Source organism: Thunnus albacares, chromosome 7, assembly GCF_914725855.1.
Source record: "Thunnus albacares chromosome 7, fThuAlb1.1, whole genome shotgun sequence".
NCBI lineage: Eukaryota > Metazoa > Chordata > Actinopteri > Scombriformes > Scombridae > Thunnus > Thunnus albacares.
This window is the reverse complement of record NC_058112.1, coordinates 10,977,092-11,001,733: the sequence shown is the minus strand read 5'-3', so window position 1 is coordinate 11,001,733 and position 24,642 is coordinate 10,977,092. Positions and strand designations below refer to the sequence as shown.

General features: G+C 40.5%; 1 protein-coding gene across 2 annotated transcripts in view; it reads left to right on the top strand.

Moving 5' to 3' along the window:
- Positions 1–24,642, top strand: part of LOC122985574 (neural-cadherin-like) — a 99,443-nt gene that overhangs the window by 7,237 nt on the left and 67,564 nt on the right. For both annotated transcript variants that reach the window (XM_044356339.1, XM_044356338.1), the window contains one exon: positions 22,267–22,464. In XM_044356339.1, the coding sequence (XP_044212274.1) occupies positions 22,267–22,464 (198 nt within the window). The remainder of the gene's footprint in view (positions 1–22,266; positions 22,465–24,642) is intronic.

The window sequence follows — 24,642 nt, the reverse complement described above, 5'->3', positions numbered from 1 at the left end:
GGCCCCATGTGTTGCATTGTCTTATTTTACCACTGAACTCTCAGTAGAGCTGTCCGTGGTGCTGACAATCACCTGCTGAATGCCAAACAGAAATCACTGTCAGGCACCAGTCTACCAACATATAAAGAATATTCAAGTCAGCAACATTTCTTACATGCCGATCTTACAAATATTTACAACATTATTCACATAAAAGGTGTGGACAAAATAACAGGTACACTCAAACACAATTCAGTACAGCAGCATAAAATAAACTTGGCCTCAAAAAGCCGCACCAGAGATGATATAAAGCCTCTCAGACTGTTACAAAGGTACAGAACTATCTGTACCTTTGTAAACCTTTATAAAGGCACAGATATTTTTATTGCAGCATGGTACTTAGGATTCCATTCACTGTTTAGTTTTCCTTTCATTTTGTCTACACACTGCACATAGCGAGCCTGTCATTTACATCCTAACACAGATGTACCATTACTGAAGAAATGTTACCCATACTACATCATTAATTCTGCTGCCACTCTTACCCTATCACCATCATTACCCTAATGCCAGCTCTTCTAGCCTATATGTAAATGTATGCATTTGTGATTGGTTTTCTGTTAACGGGCATCACTGCTTAATGTTTGCTCTCCTGGATGATTTCAGGAATATACACAGGTCTGGTACAGTCTGTGTGGGGGGAAAAAAGTACATGTGGTTATTAACTGGTGGATGCAGATTTGCTTAACATGTGGCGAATGTGTTCATTAACTGGTTAATGTGGGCATGAAATGCTAATCACAGTGGTGCGAGGCTTTCTTATGTTAATAAGTTTGCTGTGGGTTCAGTGTTATGATTAGAGCCATCAGAAGAGCTGTTATTTGTGCTGTTCAAATGGAGATTAAAAAGTCTAGTTTGACACTTAGATATCTCAGATAAATTATTCTGGCACACTGCAGATAAGTGGGAGATGGAACAGCAGCTCTGGATTACTCTCAGCATGGGGCACATCCTCATTGACATACTTACCTGGAGGAAAATGTACTTACCAGAAACTCAACCTCTGTCCTCCCCATGGCTCTAAGACATGACATCTCAACACTGAACCGCCTTTGTATTCTGCTGCATTAATCAAAAACAATGTTCCATTTGAATGTTGTACCTCGTTGAAATGTTTTATGAACAGGAAATGGAGTGTTGTGCAAAAATGCTTTGCGCAGATTTTAACCACGATACGTTTGTCATCTATGCGTAAAAAGACATACACCAAAATGTGGTTGTTCTCAGAATATGAAATATATTATATATATTATATATATGTATATATATAATTCACCATAACTCTGATTTCTGCTGCTGCTGCTTCTCCCGATATGCAGATCTGATACGGTTAGTCATTGTTGTAATTGGCATTTTCTGTTGAAATGTTTGTGTTAATGCACACGTGCAACATACATGACTGCTCAGTGTGAACAATTACAATGTTTAACCAGTTTTGGGCTCATTCCTGGAAAAAAATATTGGCTTGCACTTGCTCATTTCTGAGGTAATATCCTTATATTACATATTATTATCACGGCGCTTTGATTCATTACACCACTTACTTTTTAATTACACCTTCAAAATTAGGAATTACTTTGTCTTTTGCAAAAACAACAACAAATGTTTTTACTTTGTTTCTTTGTAATTATACTTTGTTCCAAACTTTCTTTAACTTAATAAGAACATTAAGTTGTATAACTCAGAATCAGAGTATTTTTAAATAATTGTTCTTATTCAGAGATCATGACACATTTTTGAGGGGTGAAGATCTAATGAGCACTTCACTGCATGCACGTAGTTGTTTCAGTGACAGGATTTCTGGATCCCCTGACAAGCTGTGACACTGGTCCTCCCACTCTGATGCATCAGATTTAGTACAGCATCAGTTTGTTTGTCTAAAGAGCCTGTTCTTGCTCAGGGCCCCATAAAAAGTGTTTCTCAGTTTTCCTTATCTAGATCCCCTGCTAATGTTGGGGAAATATTTACGTTCTAAACTATATTCAGTACACCAAAAATCCCCAGAGAAAACAAAGAAGTGATATTTTTCTGACATAGCCTCTTTGTGTATCAAACCAGCAGTGTAAGGGGAAAAAAAGCAATGGAAGTAGGCCATGACTCATGACTCACAGATACTGGTTATGTGGTGTTTTGAGGAGAGGGAGTGAGGGACCTCTACAGTTCTTCCTGAAATGGATTTTGCTGGCCCACAGAGAACGTCAGTTCAGATTTGTATTGGTGGGGAATTTTTGCTTTTGGTTGTCCCACCCAAAGAATCCTTTTCTTTGCACCTGAGTAGGAATCTGTTAATGGTATTTGACGGTTTGGAGGAGTATTGAACAAGTGCTGCAGTCCTTTGTGAGTTGGAGTGGGGGATATTGGAGTGGTTTCTCGCTCTCCTTTAGGTATCTGTGGGCAGGATGGCAGTCAGCTTGTGGTAATCACCTCGACTCGGCCTGTTTTGTCAGAGAACCTTCTTCAGCTCTCTCTCTCTGTCCTTCACCCTCTTCCCATCTCTGTCTCATAGTCAGCATCTCGCCTCATGCTGTCTTTAATCCAATTTCCCCTTTCCTACTCATTTTTTTTCTCCCAACTATATTTGCATATTCCCCTTGTGATGTGAAATGAATTGAGAAAGAGACCGGATCTCATTTTTGTTTGTAATTTGTGACTGTGGGGCTGTTTGTTTAAGTAGAAAACAATTTCACAAAAAGCTGTCTGCATTTATTCAATTAAGTAAAAAAAAAAAAAAAAAAAAAAAATGCCTGTGGTAATAATGCTTTATTTTCTGTGTGATTGTCAGCATGCGTGTGCTTGCAAGTGCATGTACATGATGGTTTTTTTTTTTGTATCCATGTGTCTAATTGTGCAAATTTGTTTGTGCATCAGTCTGTGCGTGTGGCAAATTTTATGATTGTCCTTTCAGTATCCAGATTCCCCCACAACAGAGATTCACAGATTTGTTGCCTCTGACGACATGCTGTGAAGCTGTAACATGCCTGCAGCATTTGATTTCTACTCTGTGGTCTCTCTGATATCAAATGGATGTGTCTAAGCAACATCCCTGCAGTTCTCTCTTCTCTACAGTCCTAACATGTATCTGACGCCACGTAGGAGGGAAGGGAGGTGTGTGTGTCACAGTTTTTTTTTTAACTTGAGATTAAGCAGACTACAGGGGCAGGGAAGGAAAAAAGGAAAGCTCTCTTGTACATGTAGGAGAGATATTTAAAGTGGATGCAACGCACTACTATTAGGGGCACAGAAAGGTCAGGATTAGCTGTAACGCTGACGGCATGGTCACACAACGTGACTTTAAGATCAAGGGGGTGAAGAAATGAGGCAAAGGTGGGAAATCTGAGGAGGAGAGAGAAAGACAGGGAGGGATGGAGGGAGAAAGAGATGGAAGGAGCGTGGAAATGTGTGTCTGTGCGTGATTGTTTTTTCTGTGTGCCTATAAGCTTTACTGAAGATAAGTAAAGGGCAGCCAGATCAGAGGCAGGGAGTTGTATACTGCTGATGAGAGGTCAGCTCGACGAAACATAATTGTCAGATGGTTAGAGGGCAGAGTGAGAAACTATTGGGATGGCAGGAGGGGAATGAGGTGTGCATGTACTCTAGCCTGTAGTGCAGAGTGGATGGCTACAGGGCACATGGGGGTGGGAGAAAATAAAGAACTGTACCGCATCGAAAAGGGCAATGTGTGCTAGTATTTGTCTGAAAATTGTTGGGGGCCAAATGGAGGGAAGACAAGAAGAAAAGTATGACCTGCCCTTTGGAATGGCATGAAGAGAGAAACAAAAGATAGAGAGATAGAGAGACAGAATATTTTGTGTCATCTACCAGGCAGGGAGGAACCGATATGACTTTTTCTCTCCCGATACAGATATCTTAACGCAGCATACTGATCCAATACCAGTGCTCTAGTTTTCCCAAATTTGAAATCTGTATAGCTCACTGTGGTGAATTAATTGGTATCATTTTTTATGTGAGGTGCCAATCAGGCTAGGGACTCTCAAACTAGTCCTCCAAATTGAACAACAAAATAACAGTTGTCCTCCACAACAACACACATCTGCTTTTTCTGGTTTGACGCCCCTATCGGCAGGACCTCACCTGTCTGTGCCTTCAAAACATTACAAATCACTATAAAATGGAACAGTTTTCTTATCTGAAACCACGCTCTAGGCATAAAACCTGACTCTTGTTGGTAGGAATCAGGAAGCAAACAGCAGTCCTCAGTGTCAGTCTGACATTTTGTTGACCTGTTTGTCCACCATGACTACCTGTCTCCCTGTGCGGACTCTGTGGCTCTAAAACAACATCATTCTGTCTTTTTTCTTGTGTCCAGGTGTGGCTGTGGAGCTGAAAACTGAGTCTTGTGTCTGAGTCTCTCACTAATGACAAAAGCAGCCAAACACCAAGTTGTATAATGACAATGACAGAAACTGCACTTAATGTGAATTGGTCACGTCTGGCCAATACCTGATTCACTTAATCAGGTCAGTATTGACCTGATACCATTTGGCGGATCAGATTGGTGCATCCCTACTTCCTGAACAACCTGAGGAGAAAAAGGAAGAGAAAGTGTTTGTGTGTGTGTGTGTGTGTGTGTGTGTGTGTGTGTGTGTGTATGCTGATGTCAGAGCAGGATAAGTTGATTTCAGTTGCCAAAAAACATAATCATAGAACCAGGAACGTGGAACGAGTGAATATGTATATGTCTGTCATTCTGTTTGCATGAGCAATGTATATGTCATTACTGCAGAATCCTCAACCCACATAAACAGTTACGCAACTTTGCGTTTGAGGTTTAAGGGGGAGATGTGAGTGCTGCATATGGCACAGTACTGTGAGGACAGTCATGGCGACAGCAAGTTTTTATCCGGCCAAGGGTCTGAATTATTGATGCCCATTACCACAGACATTGTCAGCTCCAGACATTGCACGAAAGCAGGCGCTGTCAGGTAAATGTCTTGCTGACCTCAAACGGCACAAATTCCCAGAATGCCATCGTGCAACCTGGTGTCTATTTGTATGATATATGAGCTTGCACTTGCACATTGTGCAAGGAGCTTATCACCAGCTGAGAAGGTTTTGTTTTATTAAATCTAATCCATGATGCGCTGCCACCAGCGTAGTGGGAGACAAATGTTTGAGTGTTTTGTTGATATAAATTTCATTTTCTCCCATTGTTTATGCTGTGATTGCTTAACTTTGGAATGATTTGTAATGAACACAGCAGCAGAGTTTATTTCACTGGCTGAATGTCCCCTTCACACCTGCCATTTCCCCTGTTCATCTAAAACTTTTGTTTTGGCTCCACTTTTGCATTCTGGATAGCCTCTCTGTGGCATTTCCCCAGAGATGCTGAATTGATTTTGTGCTATTGATTAACCAGGAGCTGTTTTGCTCCTAGTCACAAAACATCACTTTAAACAACAATTTATATGTCACCGAATAGGCTGTGACAGACTGTTACTGATAGTTTACAAACTCGAAGAGGTAAGTGTGTGATTGAGTCGAAGGGCTGATAGAACTGTCCTGAAGCACTCTAATGAATCAGGCTTTCAGACAAGCCTGCCTATAGGCTGGAATGAGCAAGGGAAAATTGAAGCTAGCGCCGGGTTATGTCGTGGGAATTCAGTGCTTGTCCTTATTTATCTATTTGGTCTTGAATTTCTCAACCTTTTGTACCCAAAGGTCCAATTAACTGAGCATAACGATGGTTGCAGCTCCACTCTCGGTGGCCCAAGGAGGCACTGATAAACACACAGGACACAGACAACTTTGAAATCTTTGCTGGGTGAACTGTGAACAAGGAGATTTTTAATGCAGGAAAAAAAGACTGTCTTAGTTGCCTAGTGAGAGGTTTTGACATGCCATGAACTTTGCACAAATTGCAGAAATTGCAGTAATTGCGTGACACCAATTTGCACAGTGAGGGTGTGGCTTTTGTTAAAAAGATGAAAATGACTGCCATGCAAAGAGATGCTAGAATGAAGAGAAAGACTTTTGCTAAATTTTAGTCTGACTGGCGATCAAAAAGACTATATAGAAGGCAAGGGAATTGTGGCTCAGATCAGAAAATGTGTTTGAAGATGATGTCCATCTCTTGGTTCAGTTATTCAGTCAATTCCATGAAACAGAGAGACAGTCTACAATTCCATCACCGCCAGAGGAGGGCTGATTACAGTAGCAGGTGTCTTTGATGTTGAGAAAATGTAGTGCCTCTTAGGGCTGATGAGCAACATCCATGAGAGGCCATGGGGTACATGGGCTGTTACATGGATATTTCCGAATGTGACTTTGAGTGTGTGTGTGTGAGAGAGTGGCTGATGTAGAGACAGATATGCAAACAGAGGATCTAATCTCCACAAAGGACGACATACAAAAGACCATTTTTGTTTGTTTTGTGAGCTGGCTTTGGACTCTTTATTGTATGCTTTTGTTATGTTCTTCCCATCTGTATTTGGACATTTCTGTTATGCCTGTTCCAGACTTGGCTGATGTGTCTCTGCGTGTGCATGTGGAGCATGCGTGTGAGCATCTCTTGCTTTAACTGCATTCCAGCTACCAATTTGTGTCTGTTCTCAGCGGAACCAGTGAACGTGCATGGCTTTCTTTCTATCTTTCACTCTGCCTCGACAGTGTAGGGCTTAATTCTGTGGACTAATCAGACCATATGGTCTCTACAGTCTTATGATGTGCTGAGAAGGATGGGATGGGGGGGGGGGGGGGGGGGTGCTGCTGTGTCGTTAGCAGTGCCAGCCTTGCCGTGGAAACACATAGACACGCGCCACTGCCACACATTAAGGATCAAGACCTGGAAGTGAGAGCACAGAGTTTGCTGCACTCATTAGCTCTTTTACTTACAATGAAACAAAGGAAATGAGAGAAAAAAAGATGTGGGGAAAGTGAGAATTTAGAGTTTTCGTGTCTTCTATACGGTGCACACTACATATCTGTTTCTGTTTAGCCTCTGTCTACAGTATCCCATGCCATTTTTCACAAGTTATTGACTTATAATTACTGCTGCCCTTTCTGCCACAACACTGCAGCTGCTATTTAATCGACTAATTTCAATAATTAATTGTGTGAATGTGCGTTAACTTGGTTTGATGGATATCTCTGACTGAGAAATGGCTGTGTCTTTCAAACACCAAATTGAGGATTCGTCCCGAAATGTTCAGTTAGCTGATGAATAATCGTGTGTTCAAAGTTACAAATGAGTCACTCAGCTTGTACTAATATTTGGATTGAGTTGGAGATCACCATATATTTATACTACATACGGATTGAGCATTACTTAGTAAAAATATTAACATGAGATCATGTTCATCCGATGGGAATGTGTGAACATTATCATGGATTTGGGGCATTAAAGTTGATTAAAATGGCTCTTACCTACTTATGTTATATATATCCATTGTTAACATAGCTCTTATACCAGATATTATGATAAATCGTGATGAGGTAGGGGAGTTTAATTCTTGGTTTCTCTCGCACACAGTGGGTGATAAACATTGATCTTGTTTAATCTTGCTGGCCTGCTGCTAATGACGGGAGATGATGGTCCACACAGGACAGACTGCTCACTGGATTAGATATCTAAATGAGGACTTTATCCTCATCCTCTCTTCCTCTTCCCCCATTACCATCAAGCCAAACCACAGTCACATGCTGATTTAAACTATAATGCATGTGACTAGTGCAGTGTGTGGCATGTTTTGTGTACGTGTGCGTACATGTGATGCAGACAATGGACAAAGCATGTCCATGTGTGTTTAGTCAGCGTGCATTCATGCAAGCATGCAGCATTTACATGGAAGGGACACTGTCAGAGCTGGAGTCCACGCTCACACCGCTGCTCCATACTAATCTGTTGTACTTCCACAGGAATACATTTATAATGTTCAACACATTTATTGTACCTTTGCACAATAACAGACAGTGATAGGGTGTTCCCAGAATGCCTCCCTCTCTGGTGTACTAAACAAACACAGACCCAGGTTCTGGTTTCAGTGATAGATTAATGCTGTCTCACCCATACACTGTGGCTTGTTTTCCCATTAAACCTGTGCGGCTCCCTCTGTTGCTTCTGCCTGGCTTTGCTGCGTGTGTGTGTTTGTGTGTGCACGTGTCTCTGAACGTGCATGGGCTGTGTGTGTTTATGTTCGTTTGCCTATAAATGTGTTTCTATAGAAAAGATATCGAAAGGGCTCCGAGGACAACCTCCATCAATCACCAACTCAGAAGGAAATGGAGAGAAGGATGGAGGATGGAAAGAGAGATGGAGGTTGCCACAGGAAGCAGCATCTGGAGGAAAGGGGAGAGGGAGAGACAGAGGAATAGTGGATGAATGGATGGAGCAGTACGGGCTGGCTCTGATTGAGCTGGGTAGTGTAGTTTATATCCTTTAGAGATAAGGCCGGGGAGCACTGCTCAGCAGCTTCCTCCCCCTGTAGCTTGAACTGAGCTTGATAATAAGAAACTGTGAATGGGGCAAATTGAATTAATGCCGCGGCACACCATAAAAGCCCTAACTATAATGCATTTTAAAATCCTATAATGAGCAGAGAGCTAAAATAATTTCACACTCCAGTGAAGAAGATGGGCCTCTAACAGATTTTGGGCCTGGCTGACACTGCCAGGGCTTTTGTCATTTAATGTGACTCTAGGTGCTATGTTGAAATGATACTTACTCTTACTTCCTGGGGTACAGCAGCGTGAGGCAAAGTTAGCGAACAAACCATTCACATTCCCGCAACACGTACAGAGATTAATCAGAGCGGGGAGTGGCTGCTTGCCTGCTGATGTCTCGCTTGGGTCAGTTTTACAGTCTCGGGGTAAAACAGAGTTGTAGAGAGGGCACATCTGCCACGAAAGTACTCCCTCATTACTCTCCATTAACAGCTCATTCGGTGATGGGGACAGCAGTAGGAGTTGGATTCTATCCCACTTGTGTCCAAACACACATATGCACGCGCGCGCTCACACACACACACACACACACACACACACACACACACACACGGGTTTGTACACACCAGAAAACAAAGCACAGATATGTGCTTTTACACGCGCAGAAACACACAAAGTATTTTTCAGAGTTTCCCGCCTTCTCAGCTCTCCCATCCTCATCATTAGAGTCACACCATCATAAAGCTGAAATTACCTCTCCATCATCAAACCAGGCAGAGAGAGAGAGATAGCTCTCTGACACACACTAACAGTAACAGACGGGTGCTGATAGAGACTAATGACCAAATGAAAGCCTCTGTATGAACACTGCACCTTTCCGGCTGGAATGGAAGAGAGCAACATGGTATCAACTGCTATTTCCTCTTCTCTTATCTTCTTTTCTCTTCTCTACCTTCATGAACATCAAACCTAACCCTGCTCACCATTCCTGGAGGATTTTTTTTTTTTTTTTCTGGAGCTGCATTGGGTTTCTTGGAACTACACTTTCTTCTTAACCCCAGGCAAGTGTGAGCTGAGGGGTGCATCTCACTCATCTGCTTTCTACTGGAAACACACGCACACACACATACAGCTACTTTTACACATCAGTACACAAGCAACACACACTTAAAAACAAAGGTACGCCACGCTGACATTAAACGCGAAAGCCCACAAATGCACATGAATGCACAAACACGACACAATTCGATAAAACTTCAATACCGAACAAACGCAGTGTACACATATGTGTAACACACAAATGCACACACATGGTATATGCAAGTAGGGAAAACATATACACCAAATGTTCCCTGCTCCAGGCAGGAAAATGAAAGCCCAGAGCAAGGTGTGGAGCAGGGCAAGGAGAGGCCAAACAACATTTTATATCTGTATACTTAGATGCTTTTACTGAGAGATTGCATAGGAATATTCCATCTAGCAGTGTCATCCAGATTAACTCTCCTTGCCACCTTTCCAGATGACTGGTATCTGCTGTGAACTGTGCAACAGGGCGTGCATATGTGCCGTTGCACATCCATGTCATCTGTAGTGTAGTGGGTCGGTGGGTGGAAGGGGGTGGGTGAGAGCACCGTGTGCGGTACTGAGCAAATGCTTGAGTGCATATTATATCTACAACAAGTGTCAAGTGTTTGTATAGCAGCAATATTGCTCTCTCACAAATTAGAGAATGTAAACCGCACTTCACAACCAGATCTAATTGTGTATGATATCACAGATAGTTGTGAAGATACAATACTTGACTGCTAATGTAGTGCTTATGTAGCTGTAACCTAATACCTTGAATAATATGGTTATTTCTCCCGCGTTTCATTGGAGAAGAAGCAACAACACTGTCAATCATGTGTATTCACTTTAATGTCGTTTTTTTCCATTTCCATCCATTTGTTTATTTATCTCCACCTGCCAATCAAAAGCTCCAAGACAGAAGAAACAGAAATAAAAGAAAGAGGAGAGCTGCTGCATGCCCATTTTAGCTTATTGTGTTGCCTTCCGATCCATTTTTAGGCCTTAAGATCTTACTCTTACATAAGGAATTGGGAGTCTACAGCCTCTTTTAGGGAGCTTTTAACTACCAATCTGCAGTAATCTTACAAAATATCTGCAGAGAAAGCTCTTTTGTTCAGACTGTTTCAAAGTGTGGATAAGTATTTTCAATCAGGGCCTTTAAACTTTGAAGCTACTCGCCTCAAGAAATGCAAACAACAATAGTGTGTCTTTTTTAAGACACAACTGAAAAGCTAATTATCTTGCATTCAACAGTAAACCTGTTACCACCCTCATTATGCTGTAGGAATAATATTGATCTGCTGGGAGCATTGGGTCCTGCTGGCTTTGATGGTGTATTTAGCATTTGCTGAGATGGTGAGTGGACTTTTAAGCCTAGTTGTTAATGTGTGCGTTGGTGGTACTCTGTTGGGGTCTTGATTGAAAGGTATGAGCTTCACCGTTAGTATTGCTGATGGTTTGTTGAGTTTTGTGTTTGTTAGGTTTAAATTTGAAACTTGTTACAGTGAAATGAACACTGCTGCACTTGGAGAAGTACCAGTATGCATTGCTGTCTACCCAGTGTCAGATGAAAATACTAATACTAATATAAATACTAATTTAATCTTTGCACAAACGTACTTTATGTAACCCAAACAAAACTCAGGTTGGCCTTGGAGATATTGGTGGCTAACTTGTTAATTAAAAAGATTCAACATGTAAATGAGATAATAAGATATCCATTACGAAGCCTTGTCCTCCCATTTATATTCATACACATATCCTGATGATCAAAACCCTTGACATTGACTCTCTGTGCATTATGCTTCTTTTTTTTTAAACAGAAACTAATAGCAGCAGCATACCATAACTGCTGGAACATACAGTATAGGTGGAAATTTTGCAATGGGTAATGGCAAGGACAGTTAAGAAATTACTCTCAGTAATATGACTCAATCAATATAAAATTTGATTTTATTGTGCGCATTTTATTTCTGTTAATGCTTATCCATATGTAAAAATGGCAGCTTTGAGGAGGTAGAAGAGGCTGCAAACTGTGGTTAATCATTTCTCTTAATTTCAACATACTGTGGCCAAGGTAAATGTGGGAAAAGGTGAACAAAAAGTTTCCAAAAGACAAATGTCAAGAGAGTTAAGTTACCAAGTATATATTAAGCCTAGTGTTTGTACAAAAGTGTGATCACTTGTGTGAAAGCAAGAACTGAGTACTTATACTATGGGTATTATCAACAGACCGTTGTTTGACAGCTAACGTCAAGGATTGAGTTTAGTTTTCCATACTGGCAGTTCGGTGCATAGGTGTTTGTGAAAAACTATTATTGCCATTGTAGGCTTTCAATCTCACAAAATCCAGCCTTTTTTTTTCTGCCTCATATTGATTATTTAGAGCCAAAGTCAAGGATCAATAAAGCGTCCTTTGTCTCTCAAGGACAGGAGGAAGGAGTGAAAGGAACAGTTTGATGGTGCAGGAAGAATACAGTATGTGTCTCAACTCATGCTCAAAAACATCAAATCTCTCAGCATATTTCTCAACATATTGACAGCAAGAACAAGACTATATTATATATATAAGACACTCTTTGAATTCTGTCAACAAATAATCAACTGTAACAGCAAACGTAACCATGTATCTTCTCAAGGTTCTTTGTGTCTTGAACTTTGTCATAATACAAATATAACAACATGACGGCAGCATGACTCACATTCCTTTTAAGAGCAAGCCAAACATTTTGGTGGGATGGAAATTGGAACTGGAACCATTGACAGCTGTTGACTTGAAAATATTCTCCCCCTTAGTTGTGCCTAAATAATGTATGTGAAGATTGTGCATCAGAAACATGGAGATGGTATGAAATTTTTATCTTAAAGGTGCAAATATGGGATTTCTCCTCACAGCACAAAATACCCTTATCTGCAGGGGGTTGCGCTGGTTTCTGATCAATCCCGATGTTTACCAGTAATTACTTCCAAATATCTCTAGCTGTCAAAATTCACTTTCAGCCTATAAACAGCCCTGCTTGTCGACTGCTCAAGGACAGGACTCCACGATTCTGGATTAAGGGGGAGTCCTAGACTGACACCATTAAAGATACAAGCGCTGTATTATCTTTATTATTTTACATACCATATAATAGGTGCAAAGTAATTATTAAAAATGGCTAATTAAAAAAAAACTATTAGAAAAATATATATTTTAATTGTAATGTTTACTTTGGTATTAATCTCATATAACAAAACAGACTTTAAAGAACAAAACAGGTTATCTAATTTTTCTCCGAACAATAAATCAACTATAAATAGTCTTACACAAATGTGTTATTTAGAGCAAATATAGGATGTGTGTGTGTGCATGTGGTAGTAGGATTGTGATTACTGTATGTAAACAAACTGATTCTAACACTTTGAGAAAAGTTTCAAAGGATCAGAAGATCTGATATTCTACCCTCACCCGTGTTTTGATTTTATTCCTTTCCATTTTTATTAATTTGATCCCTGCAAAATATACAGTATATTTTTAAAAGTCACTAAACTCTGTCAAAAAATAAGCCAATTCATATAGACTTTACATTGAACATAAATTGAAAAACGTGACGTTTCTTGTACATGACAGAAAAATGAATATTTCAGACAAATGGCAGTCAGTAATATAATTTCAGCGGAAAAAAACAGTTTCATGCAATATTAATCAATTACAATCCTCACAACAAGTCATACAGTTGGCTTTTGAACGTCAAATTGATGCTTCTTTGTTTGTTTCCATCCTTAGTGGTAGGGGGTTTACTCTTCAGTGTTTTTTTTTTTGCCCTCATACAGTATCTTTGTCCAGATCACAACACCCTGCTTGCATTATTTGTGCATCTGACTGAGTTTACTGACTTAAAACCTGAGAAGTTTCCTCACAATGGAAGGAGACCTCTTTTTCAGTACAGACATGACATTTTGATCATCTCAGCTGGGAAAATTTGTATCCTCATGTCTATGGCTAGCAGGGGTTTGATGAGTCATTTTGAAAGTGACTAACGTTCCTGTCATGGATGTATTTTTGCTTCTCCTCTCCTCTGTCGGTTCACGTTTAAGTGATGTCTGGTCAGCTTGTTGCTTCAGCATGTTACAAGCTTGTGTTTATATGGCAGAATTTCAATGTCAGAAGCAGATAACAGCTTCCTTTTTGTTTGCTAGCGTGGTTAGCTGTTTACATCACACTTGACTACATTTGCTTATGCTAGGCACTTATGACAAATGTAATAGCTCCATAGCTATAGCTGCATAATGCCAATTTCTTAAATCCACATTTCAAATCTACAGGGGTCAGTGTTAGTCATAAGATAGATTTTGTATTGAGTGTTCCTTTTTTCATTTTTTTCTTTTTTTTTGAGATTTTACCTTTATTTGGTTGTTGACAGTATAGACAGGAAACACGGTGACAGTGAAGAGGATGGCATGCAGTGAAGGTTGGAATTGAATTGGCTACGTTGCGATTAGACAGGGATGCTGAAGTATTCCTTTGATTGCTGACTGCTTACTACTGGAGCTAATCCTTCTTCCTGAGCGTTCTATCATTTTTAATGTTAAACGTGCGTTTGGGCAGTTCCTGCGGTGCACAGTCTTAGTGGGATTGAGGCCTTGGGCTCTGGAGTTTCGAAGGATTCTACAGAGTGAAGAGAAATACATACAGTATCGGTCTCTCTAGAATAAGCAGTGACTTATATGGCCTTGTGTGTAGTTCTGACGAGCAGCACACACAACTCTAGCACGATGAAGGGAATGTGGGTGGAGGTGGTGTACCTTCCTCTACTATTCAAATAAACACTAAATCAGTTATCAATCATTGGTCAGCTTATGTATTTGTTTTCTTTTTCAGCCAATAACTCACATGTTGCTTTTTTAAATGACTGGCTATTTTCACTAATTGATTGGCAGAGGTTAAGGCTCATGATTCACCACAGACCAAAGTCAGTGCATTAATTATTTAATGTGCGTTACTGTGTGGAAAAAATGAGTAGCTAGATGTCTTGCAGATATGAAAGTGGGCTGCAGAAGTGAAAATGTTTCCAAGTAATTTTAACACTTCAATGCAGTAAATATTGTGAAGTTATTGTTATTTTAATCATAGTTTAAGCCATAGTTTTAAATAGAATCTAAATTATTTCAACTAAATTATATTATATGCCCTTTCCCTGAAGGCAATATATCTCCATTCAACACTTGCTGCTCTCTAAATCCTCTTTTGTTATGTGAGTGAATAGATGTGAATATGGCACATTTTTCTCTGCTCAAAGCAATAAAACAAAAGGAACTGAATGAGTTTTTAATTCTTTTGGCTGAACTACAAGAAAAAAACGAGACCATCAGTAAAGAGACTATAGCTGTCTAGGTCTAATGGGAGATATCCATCCATCTATCCAGTCACCCATCCATCTGTCCATCCATCTATCTATCCATCCATCCATCCATCCATACATCAATTTTCTAAACCAGTTATCCTATTCAGGGTTTCACAGGTTGGAGCTGACCACAGCATTAGGGATTGGAAAGAGAAACTGAATATCTTTAATGAAAGAAACTTTGCAAGTTAAAAATTACTGCTGTGTGTCTTTGCAGTCGATAGATAGGTGGGTGAAGCATATACATGGATTTATCTCCATCTTTTTTTTCTAACCCTCTGCTGTAAAAGTACAATAGCTGGTGAATCACTTACACTGTAAGGGTTGTGGAGTCTCAATAAACACTCAAGGGACCGTTTGTGCAAGGAGAAGAAATTGCTTATGCAGAGAGTATTTACGTACATTGAGATGAGTTGACAAAATCTGTATCTCAGGAGGCAATAGCTCCTCATACTCCCTTGTGGATACAGACCTGTAATAAATAATGCTGCATATGAAAATGTTGCACTTGAATATTGTTTAAATTTATTGCCATTGGTATATGCATTAGCAGCAGTGCATTCAAGTGCAATGACATACTTGCTCTGGCTACCTCCCTGCAATTCACAATAGATGTGCAATTAAAAACAAAAAATATACATAAAAACATATAAACACATATTGTATGTATAGAGTATGCATGCATAGACACACACATTTTGTGTATGTATACATATGCAGTCATATATACACATAGACATATAGGGCAAACACAAACAAGGGAGAGTATCTTGTAGCAGGTCGTTATTGGATGGCACCATCTTGAGTGCTTATTGTGATATGTTAATTTCACAGATATTTCTGATTGCGCTGTTATCACTTATCTCATGAATCAAGCAGCATCTACCATGTCTGAATGCGTTAAAGATTCATTCTGTAGGCCACTGTATGTTGCTCCCAGTTATGTTGAAATAAATGGAAAATTCTCTCTCAAAATACAAAGTCAATTTGCGATTTAGGAGATTCTTGTTCCTTTGAAAGACATTAAAAGATACTGGTGGTGTTACGGTGGGCTGTCAAGATAGCTAGTGCTGGTGGTAAACTCTAAATATCCCCTTAGTTATCTATGCTGATGCCAAACATACTACACTCATATGTTTTACTTGTCTATAATGCTAATGTGATCTGTTTAAAAAAAAATCCATTACATGCAACTGTAAGCTCTGCCACAGCCTTGGTGATACTGTTGCAAAATGTGGTTGCCAAAAGACACATTTTTCCTGCTTTAATCAAATGCTTTCATGTGATTTTACTGCAGAGATGCAGATCTGAAGTGGGAAAATGTGCAGAACGTGAACACGTCTGCCGTTTGTAATTGTTGTGGGATGAAAATGCCTGCATGTGTGTTTACATGGTTAGTGTGTCAGCCATTCTGAGCCACAGAGTCCAGGGTGTGTGGTGCAGAGTTAATAGATTTCTGTCTCCAGTGCTTTTAGCGTGTTGATCTCCTGCTGACGGCTTCACACTCTGCTTTAAGCAGAGCTGAGATGGGGGGGAGGGCGGCTTAGAATAGAGCCTCCTTAACACCGCAAACATTTGGTTAATGTACCTTATTACTCCCCCATTGAGCTGATTTTCACTTTCCACTCACTCGCCATGTCTTGCACGGGCCATTGATATTTATGCTTGCAGACGCAATTTGTTTAATTCCACACTGAAATATTTGTATCTTAATTTCCTCCCTCACTGGACATAGGAGGAACAAGAGATCCATAAGAAAAACCTCTGATATTAATTACACTCTATATTCTAGCTTAATTTTCTCCTCTTGTGGTCTGTGCTCTACTACTGTACGTTTTCTTTACAAACGCGGATGCTCCCAGCATCTATTGTTGTGCCCCGCTGTTTGTTGTGCTTTCCTTGTGCTCTTGTCTCTGTAATGTTATTTTACGTTCTCTGATAAGCATCACACAATACTCTTTCCTCCCCGCTGCCTGCTTCTTCCTCCTCTCTGTCTCTTTCTTTCCCTCTGTAGATATTTGTGTTTCTGTATCTGTGCCTCTCTCTTTCACTGTTTCCCTCTCATCCTCTTCCCACACACACTCAGTGTCCTTGTACTGTGGGCAGTGTAGATGTGCACAGAAGCACTTGAGACAACTTTTTTTTTTCATACCGGCAAGCCACTTAGCAGCTTTATATAGCAACTACCCAAGGAGAGGATTAACAGCAGGAAACATCTACAGAATGGCTTCCAGTGATATAGAACACACACTCATGCACATCTCGCATGCACGCACACACATGCAAACACACCACACTCATTGTACTCACTGAGCCTTGGCCAACCACGCAGTGCATCCCTGTCATCCACCTTTTTATGATACATTATTACGTTAGTCATCCAGCAGATGCTCTTATCCTTATGGGATTGTAGTGTACAGTATAGACCCGCTTTTATCACATACAGCGCGCAGAAAGCATATTTGACTTTGAAAAATCCAGTGGGGCCTGTGAGCCTCTACCTCGCCTGCTTATTTGATTGCATCTTTTGTCTCGGTCAGGTGAGGCAGGTTGTGTCAGTTTGATGCTCACGGGGCATCGCTCACAGCCGCTCCGCACTTAACTTGCCAGATCAGAGAGAAATCGCACACGTTCACAGCCTCAGAGCATGCTGTGCGCACTCCCACTTGCCCGTGCTGCAGGAAGGACAACCCTCTCTCTTTTGAATTTCAGCAAGGAGATAATGGTGGGTTGAATAGACCTTCTCAGAGAATCCCAGGATCTGCAAAGTTGGCCTTTCACCTCTCACAGTGGGGGTGACAGAATTGAGGCTGTCTACGCCGAGCACTGGTGCTCTCAATCTCCTGAGACACCATGGCTGACAAGATAATGAGATAAACACTTAATGACCACTTGGGTCAGTTTAGCTGGGGAACACAGGGAAGAACCCAAGTCAGGAGGATTCCACATCCACATTGAGAGAGATTTGAGTTACTTGTATTGAAATGTATTTTTTACATCTGGATAAAGAAATTCATCCAGATTAAGAAACTACCCTCAGTATCTCTCTCTCTCTCCATGTTAACACACACACACAAACACACACACCTTCCCCATTTCTCTCCTTCTCACTCTGGGTTTCGCTTATCTCCAGACCTTTATCATAAGTTAGAGGGTACATTCCTAAAGTGATTTCACTATATTCTCTCTTTGTTTGAGCCAAGTCTGAATTAATGTGAATAAGTTGTCAAACTACTAGGGCCCAACCGATACTGGACTTTTGGGGTCAGTGGCGATACCGATATAGGGAGTAAAAAAATTCTGATATCGATATATCGGCTGATAATCTTATATATACAGAATATATACATAAACACAATGCAATGATCCCTTAAATGTGGTTATCAAATACTTGTGACAAAGCTATGTAATGGAGAACATGATACGTATATATTAAATTTGAATTAAGAAGAAGGATCAAATACATAAAATGCCCCCAATATAACTTTAAAAAATAAAAATATATAGATATAGTATATTGGCGCATACTGGACAGCACATACGCCAAGACCAATATATCTGTGATAGGCTAATATCGGCTGACCGATATATCAGTTGAGCTCTACTAACTACCCAGTAAAACAGCTAGCAGCACTAAGCAAATGTTTTCTTGTAAGGTGGTCCAATTCCTATGTCAGTGTGAATTAATAAGAATCATAGTTTAATACATTCTTCATTGCGTGGCAACACTGTCATCTATTGATTGTAGATATTATGGAAATCTTTGAACACTACCATAAGACTGTATTCTGTCTTTTCTATATTGTGTGAACCACTAATTGCTGCTTTAACCTTTTTACATTTACTAGTAATAGTAGAAATTATTTTTAATAGTTAAATTAGTGAGGAATTTTAGGCCACTGATGAAATGATGTTTGAGTCATTGTTGTCCATGTGTTGTTTGTTTTTGAAAGCTTGGATAATAAATTGTAACATGCAGTCCATGTTTTAAAATCACTGTTGAGGAGTGACCATAGTGATGGATAGAAGTGTGATTTGTTACGCGTAAAAACTCAATTGAACTAATTCACTAGAATCAAGAAATATGAGCCACATTTTAGTCACAAAGCCGTCATCTTAGGAAAGTCCCAAACTCCCAAGCGAAGTCCCAAGCAAAGGAATTAAATATGCGTTAGCGGTTTTGGCGGGAAGTGCCTTATCCATGCCCAAAACTTTGCAAACTGATAAAAAGTGCCTGAGGGACTCTTGATCCTTATGCTGTTCCTCAAATCTGAGCTTTCTCTGATTTTCTTTTGTTCCTCAAATTAAATACACGCACAATTTAACCTTTTTCTAAACAAGCCTTGGAGTGCCGCAGTATCAACTGAAAACTTGTTTTCTTTGTTTTTATATTTTTGTAACATTAAGCCTCATGGTTTTTATAGTATTTCTGTTTTGAAGGTTTTTTTGTCATCCAGCCAACTTAACTATTACTACCCGATGAGTCTAGTAAAAGAAGTAGTGTAGCCAGAGTAATTTTATTCGACTTCAACCACAAATCACCAGAAATCCCGGAGACCATACTACCGGGCCACGTCTAACTGCCTCGGTGAACTGCCAGCGACTCCTTGGCCAGGACCTCTGCTGTCAGCCCTGAAGTAATCCGCTGGAACGCCCTCATCTGCTTGGCGAAATACTGCATCCGGAGTCGCCTGGCCATTATCATGTACTCCTTATTAATGCTTCATTTATTCAGTTATTATTAGGCATTTAGCTATAAATAAATGTCCTCATTTATCAGCAAGAAGTTGTCTGTAGTCTTTGGAAGTAGAGGACAGAGGTCACTGTATCAGAAAGAACTCTAATTCTTGGTCATGAGACTGATTAAATTTGAATTACTTATTTCCCGTAAATAAGGGTGGTGCCCTATCAGTGAGTGCAAGATTTAAGTTCTAAAAGTAGTGTTATTCCTACAGTGCACACAATCGGTCGCTCACCTCACAAAAACACATAAACGCACGCACACATTAGTACATTCTTCATTATCATTCCAGAGCTGATAGGTTCTAATTATCTGCCTTGGCTCTGATTAGTCTCTCTATAACAAGCTAATTAGATGGAGCCTTGTAAAATCATCACCACCATTACCACAGAGACATGGCTGGGAAAGATACCAACAAGCAGGAGGCAAGGAATGTGTCTTGCACTGCTCCCCGCAAAGATTTGATAGTCAACTAAATGTTAAGTGCCAGAGCTCTGATTTCTTTTTGATTAAGTGCCTTTTAAACCCTTCTACTTTGCAATAGAATCTTTATCCTTTCTCATTATTCATCACGAAAGGATTGTTCCGTCCTATGGAGCAGGATGATCTGGCTTTAAGTGCATAAACTGCCGCTGTCGACATTTTGGAAGATAGCATCTGAACATTGATTAGTTTCTCTGCCCCCATGATACGGTGGCTATTTATCCAAAACGAACTATCGTCAGATCCAAGTCAGAACTTTTCTCTCCACAGAGCAACTTTAAAGCCTGAGCAGAAAGCTAGATTAATTCTCTCCTCTTGCCTCTTCCTCCTTCTCTTATTATCCCTCTAACAATCCTTTTAGGAGCTGTCACACACTTTATAGCTATTGTGTTTCAGTTGTGAACACTCCCGAGCTAGTCCGGAGTGCAACGCATTGTATTTCCCATCAAAATGCATCTTAACTGTAAGCCAGTTAAAAAAGAAATAGAAATTGTGATCTCAGCATCTGTTTTCTGCTTTCCAACTCATTTGAGCGAACACTAGGTGCTGTAAAAGATTTATTATAGCAATTCATACAGTTTGAAGACTCTATATCATTTGCTGTATGCATGTACTGCTCATTACTAACGTATAGTTTCCTATTATCAGCTATAATCGACTTTGGGGAGACATTATGTTACACAATATTATGGAAACCACTAAAGTAGAACTGTTTTGTACAGCGACAGCACATCTGTTGAGTCAGCCCTCAGGTTGTGAAAGGATGCATTGCAAACTCCTGCTGCTTTTGTCTTGGATTAAAAAGTACATATATAGCCTCAGGTCACAGACAAGAGACCTTTTACATAATGGGATTTCAAATCCATAGTTACTTTTAGCCCTTAAGTAACTCACCTCTGTGTGTAAGTGTGCAGTGGTGTGTGTGTGTGTGTGAGAGAGAGAGAGAGACAGGAAGACAGAAAGAGACATGCTAATGTCAGTTACGTCAAGTGCACAAGCATGTGTCTGGGTGTGATGGCACTACTTGCCTGTTTGTCAAATCCTTGTGCTTGTGTTGTTATCTGTGTGCGTTTGTGTGTTCGTCCTGGCAGGGGGTTCTTCTTCTCTGGGGTGAGGCAGATGGCCTCTGTGGATCACAGCCTGCTGAACTGGTTGGCAGCTCTTCTGGCATTCCTTCATGCCACGTTGACACAAGATCACAGCAAATATTTGCGGAAATAGTGTCTTAGCTCACAATACTGTGACTTGCTCCACTTTGCAGGAATAGATTCTACACAAAATGTGCCCTAGATCCTGTCTGTGACAGTGTCAGGAGTTGTTTGTGCACATTGTTTCCAGATCGTGTCATTGTATTTAATGTAGATAACGATCCCCGACTATCAGTTCCAGCAAAAGGCACACTACACTCCTGTCATAGAGACTGCAACGCAGTTTTACACCGCTTCTCCTTGGGCGCTCCTGTGCACTCTTGCTGTCTTCCCCGGCTCAGGGTGAACGAGTTGGTAATTGGATTCTTGGAATCTTCTTATTCACTCCAGTGAGGCAGTGTGCAGGCGACAAAATGCCTGCAGCCATGAGGCATCATCCCTAGGCCCCTGTGGGAAGATCAAGGTAGCTTTACACAGACTTGGTAGATGAGACTGTGGCTGAGGCTTTCTCCCATGGGAACCTTTGTGTCAGGATGCCTGGATGGGAGCCCTGATGGAGAATGGATGGATAATGTCATATCCACCGATCTCCACCATGGGCCCAAACAGCCCTCATGACATCCACTTCCAACAATCTCCCAAGCCAGGCAGCTATGGCAAAGCAAAAGGATGTGGAAAGATAGTGGGTGAATTGCCACAAGATAGTGTGGTAATTGACTTTGACCAAAACTCTGAGCTGAAACGAGAACCTGTCAATATGCTGGTATCTGTTCCACTCTGCAGACCTAGGAATCATTGAGATTTATTCTAATCCTGCAACATTATGTTTTGCCGTCTTCTAGAGAGGATTTATATCTCACATACCTGTACCCTCAGTTGACTCGCTGCTTGTCTGTGCTTCGGATTCCCCTGGCTGCTTGTCTCCCCTCTACACACACAGTTACATGACAGCTGTCACTTTCAGTAACCGCAGCTCCGTCACTATCTCTGCGCTATCCCCCAGGCCCAGACTGGTACCTGAACAAGGTGAAGCTGAAGATCACTGATGTCAATGACAACGTTCCTGAGTGGAATATGAAGCCGTACCCTTACCTGGCCGTCGTGTCCCCTGAGGCACCTGCTGGAACGTTTGTCTACCAGCTCCAGGCTCACGATGGGGACGAGGGCAAAAGCGGAGAGGTGGAGTACTTTTTGTCGGATGGTAAGTCTTTTGCTGTTCACACACACACACACACACACAGAAATGTATAGGAGGGAAATTGTATTAAAATAGATTGTGCTGTTGTTAAAATAGGCTGACAGGCTATAGAGCCTCAGAAATAAATACAACTAGTCAGACACAAGCACAGTCACTCAGACAGACAGCCACAGGCGTTCACACATTCATTCATGCATTCATACACTCTTTAGGTGTCCATTAGTTTCTCTGTCTCTGTCACCCTGTCTCTCTCTGCCTCTGTATCTCTGTCCCTCTCTCTCTCTCTCTCTCTCTCCTACACACATGCACACACATACACACACATATGCGCAATGGCACACACAGCCAGAGGCCTTCACACATTTGTTTATGCACTTACCATGCACTCTTGTCTATCTGTCTGCTTCTCTCTGTTTCATACACACACAGCATCATGCAAGCACACTCACAGACTAACTATACACAGTGGGCTGTTGGAAGTCTGCCAGAGTGGTAGACCCCCTGGTGGTTGAGGGGAATAGAGGTTTGTTGGCATGTCAGAGATGGGTGGATGTGCTAATCTTGCCAATGGGGCTTTACAAAACACTACTGACTTCCCTCTGACTTGCATTAGTCCATGGCAGAGCTCCCCGATGCGAGTTAAACCACAATTATCACAAGGTAGCCATGGTCAATATGACCATGCTAAGAACTCTTATAAGCGGTAAGGTTTACCTTGTACAGCTCTTACCAGCTAAACGGTGTCTCTTCAAAGTAATCTAAACCCATTGTCAAGATTTCACATTGTTTATTTAACCCTCTTATCCTGTGCTTAACTGTAAAGACTTCAAGAGGATGAGAATGGCTTTTGATAAGCAAGGTCAGTCAGTCTGACCCCGTTATTCAGTTTTACGAGCAGCAGAAAGCATTTAGATCATTTACTTATGTTAAAGTAGCAATACAACAATTTAAAAAGGTTGACATAACGAGAAAAGAATCTCACCTTTAGTATCTATTCTGGCATTTTTGGTCATATCACATGATTTTCATCAGCAGATGGAGTCATGGAAGTGTAGATGTTAAAGTTATCATTTGTGGTCATTGGTACAGTTGACATTCCTTGACACATTGGAACTCCATCTGCTGATCAAGATCTTGTGATATAATTGAAACCTCCAGAGCAGCTACAAAATGGACCTTTTAGTGAGATTGTTCTCTTCACTTCATTGCAAGACCTGCATAAAAAAACTATTTTTGTAAAAATTAAAAAGTTTAAAACAGTCAGGTGCCCAAATGCTCATTGACATTTTTTTTTGTTGCTGTAATCATTCTTTCTTTTCAAACTGGCCATTAAGAGATTCCTTCATAATTTACTTTCAATGTAAGTGATGGGGGACAAAATCCACAGTCCTCCTCACGCACAAAAATATATTTAAAATTTTCTTTGAAGCTAATATGAGGCTTCAGCTGTCCAAATTAGTAAAATAAACTCAGTATCTTTCAAAGTTGTTGTGATTTTGGTGCCAAATTCGCTCTTTTGTTACTATCTTTCCACTGCAGCTGAACAGGAAAACACTGTCTGTAGAGAGGAGTTTATTACTAAAAAGACTGTCACTGTGAAAGATATCCACATTATTTGACTAACTCAGACTACTGAAGCCTCATATTATCTTCAGATAAACCTTTAAAAACATTTTTTGCTCAAAACAAGGACTGTGGATTTTGTCCCCATCACTTACATTGTGAGCACATTTGGAGGGGATCTTCTAATGGTCAGTATAAACAGGAGGAATGATTACAGTGAGCAAAACCTCTTTTAGTTTCCATTGAGTCACCTAACTATTGTTTTAAGACAGACTTGAAAAATTGTGAACCTATCCTTTAAATACTAAGAAAACGCAAAGCAGATAATTTGATTGAGATTTTTAATTTTTTTTTCACAGATTTACCAACAAAAGTACTTTTTGGGCCCTTGAACAAACATGTACCTTTTTTTAAAGTATTTTCGGGGAGCATTTTCTGCATTTATTAGAGAGTTAACAGTAGACAGATGACAAGGAATGACGGGGCAGATATGGAAAATGACATGAAACAAAGGCTGGAATAGAGGCACATTGCAATTCCCGGTCAGCACCTTAAACAACTAAACCAACTGCGCAACCCAGATGTGTACCTTTTAAGTCAAATGTAGCCTCTGATAAC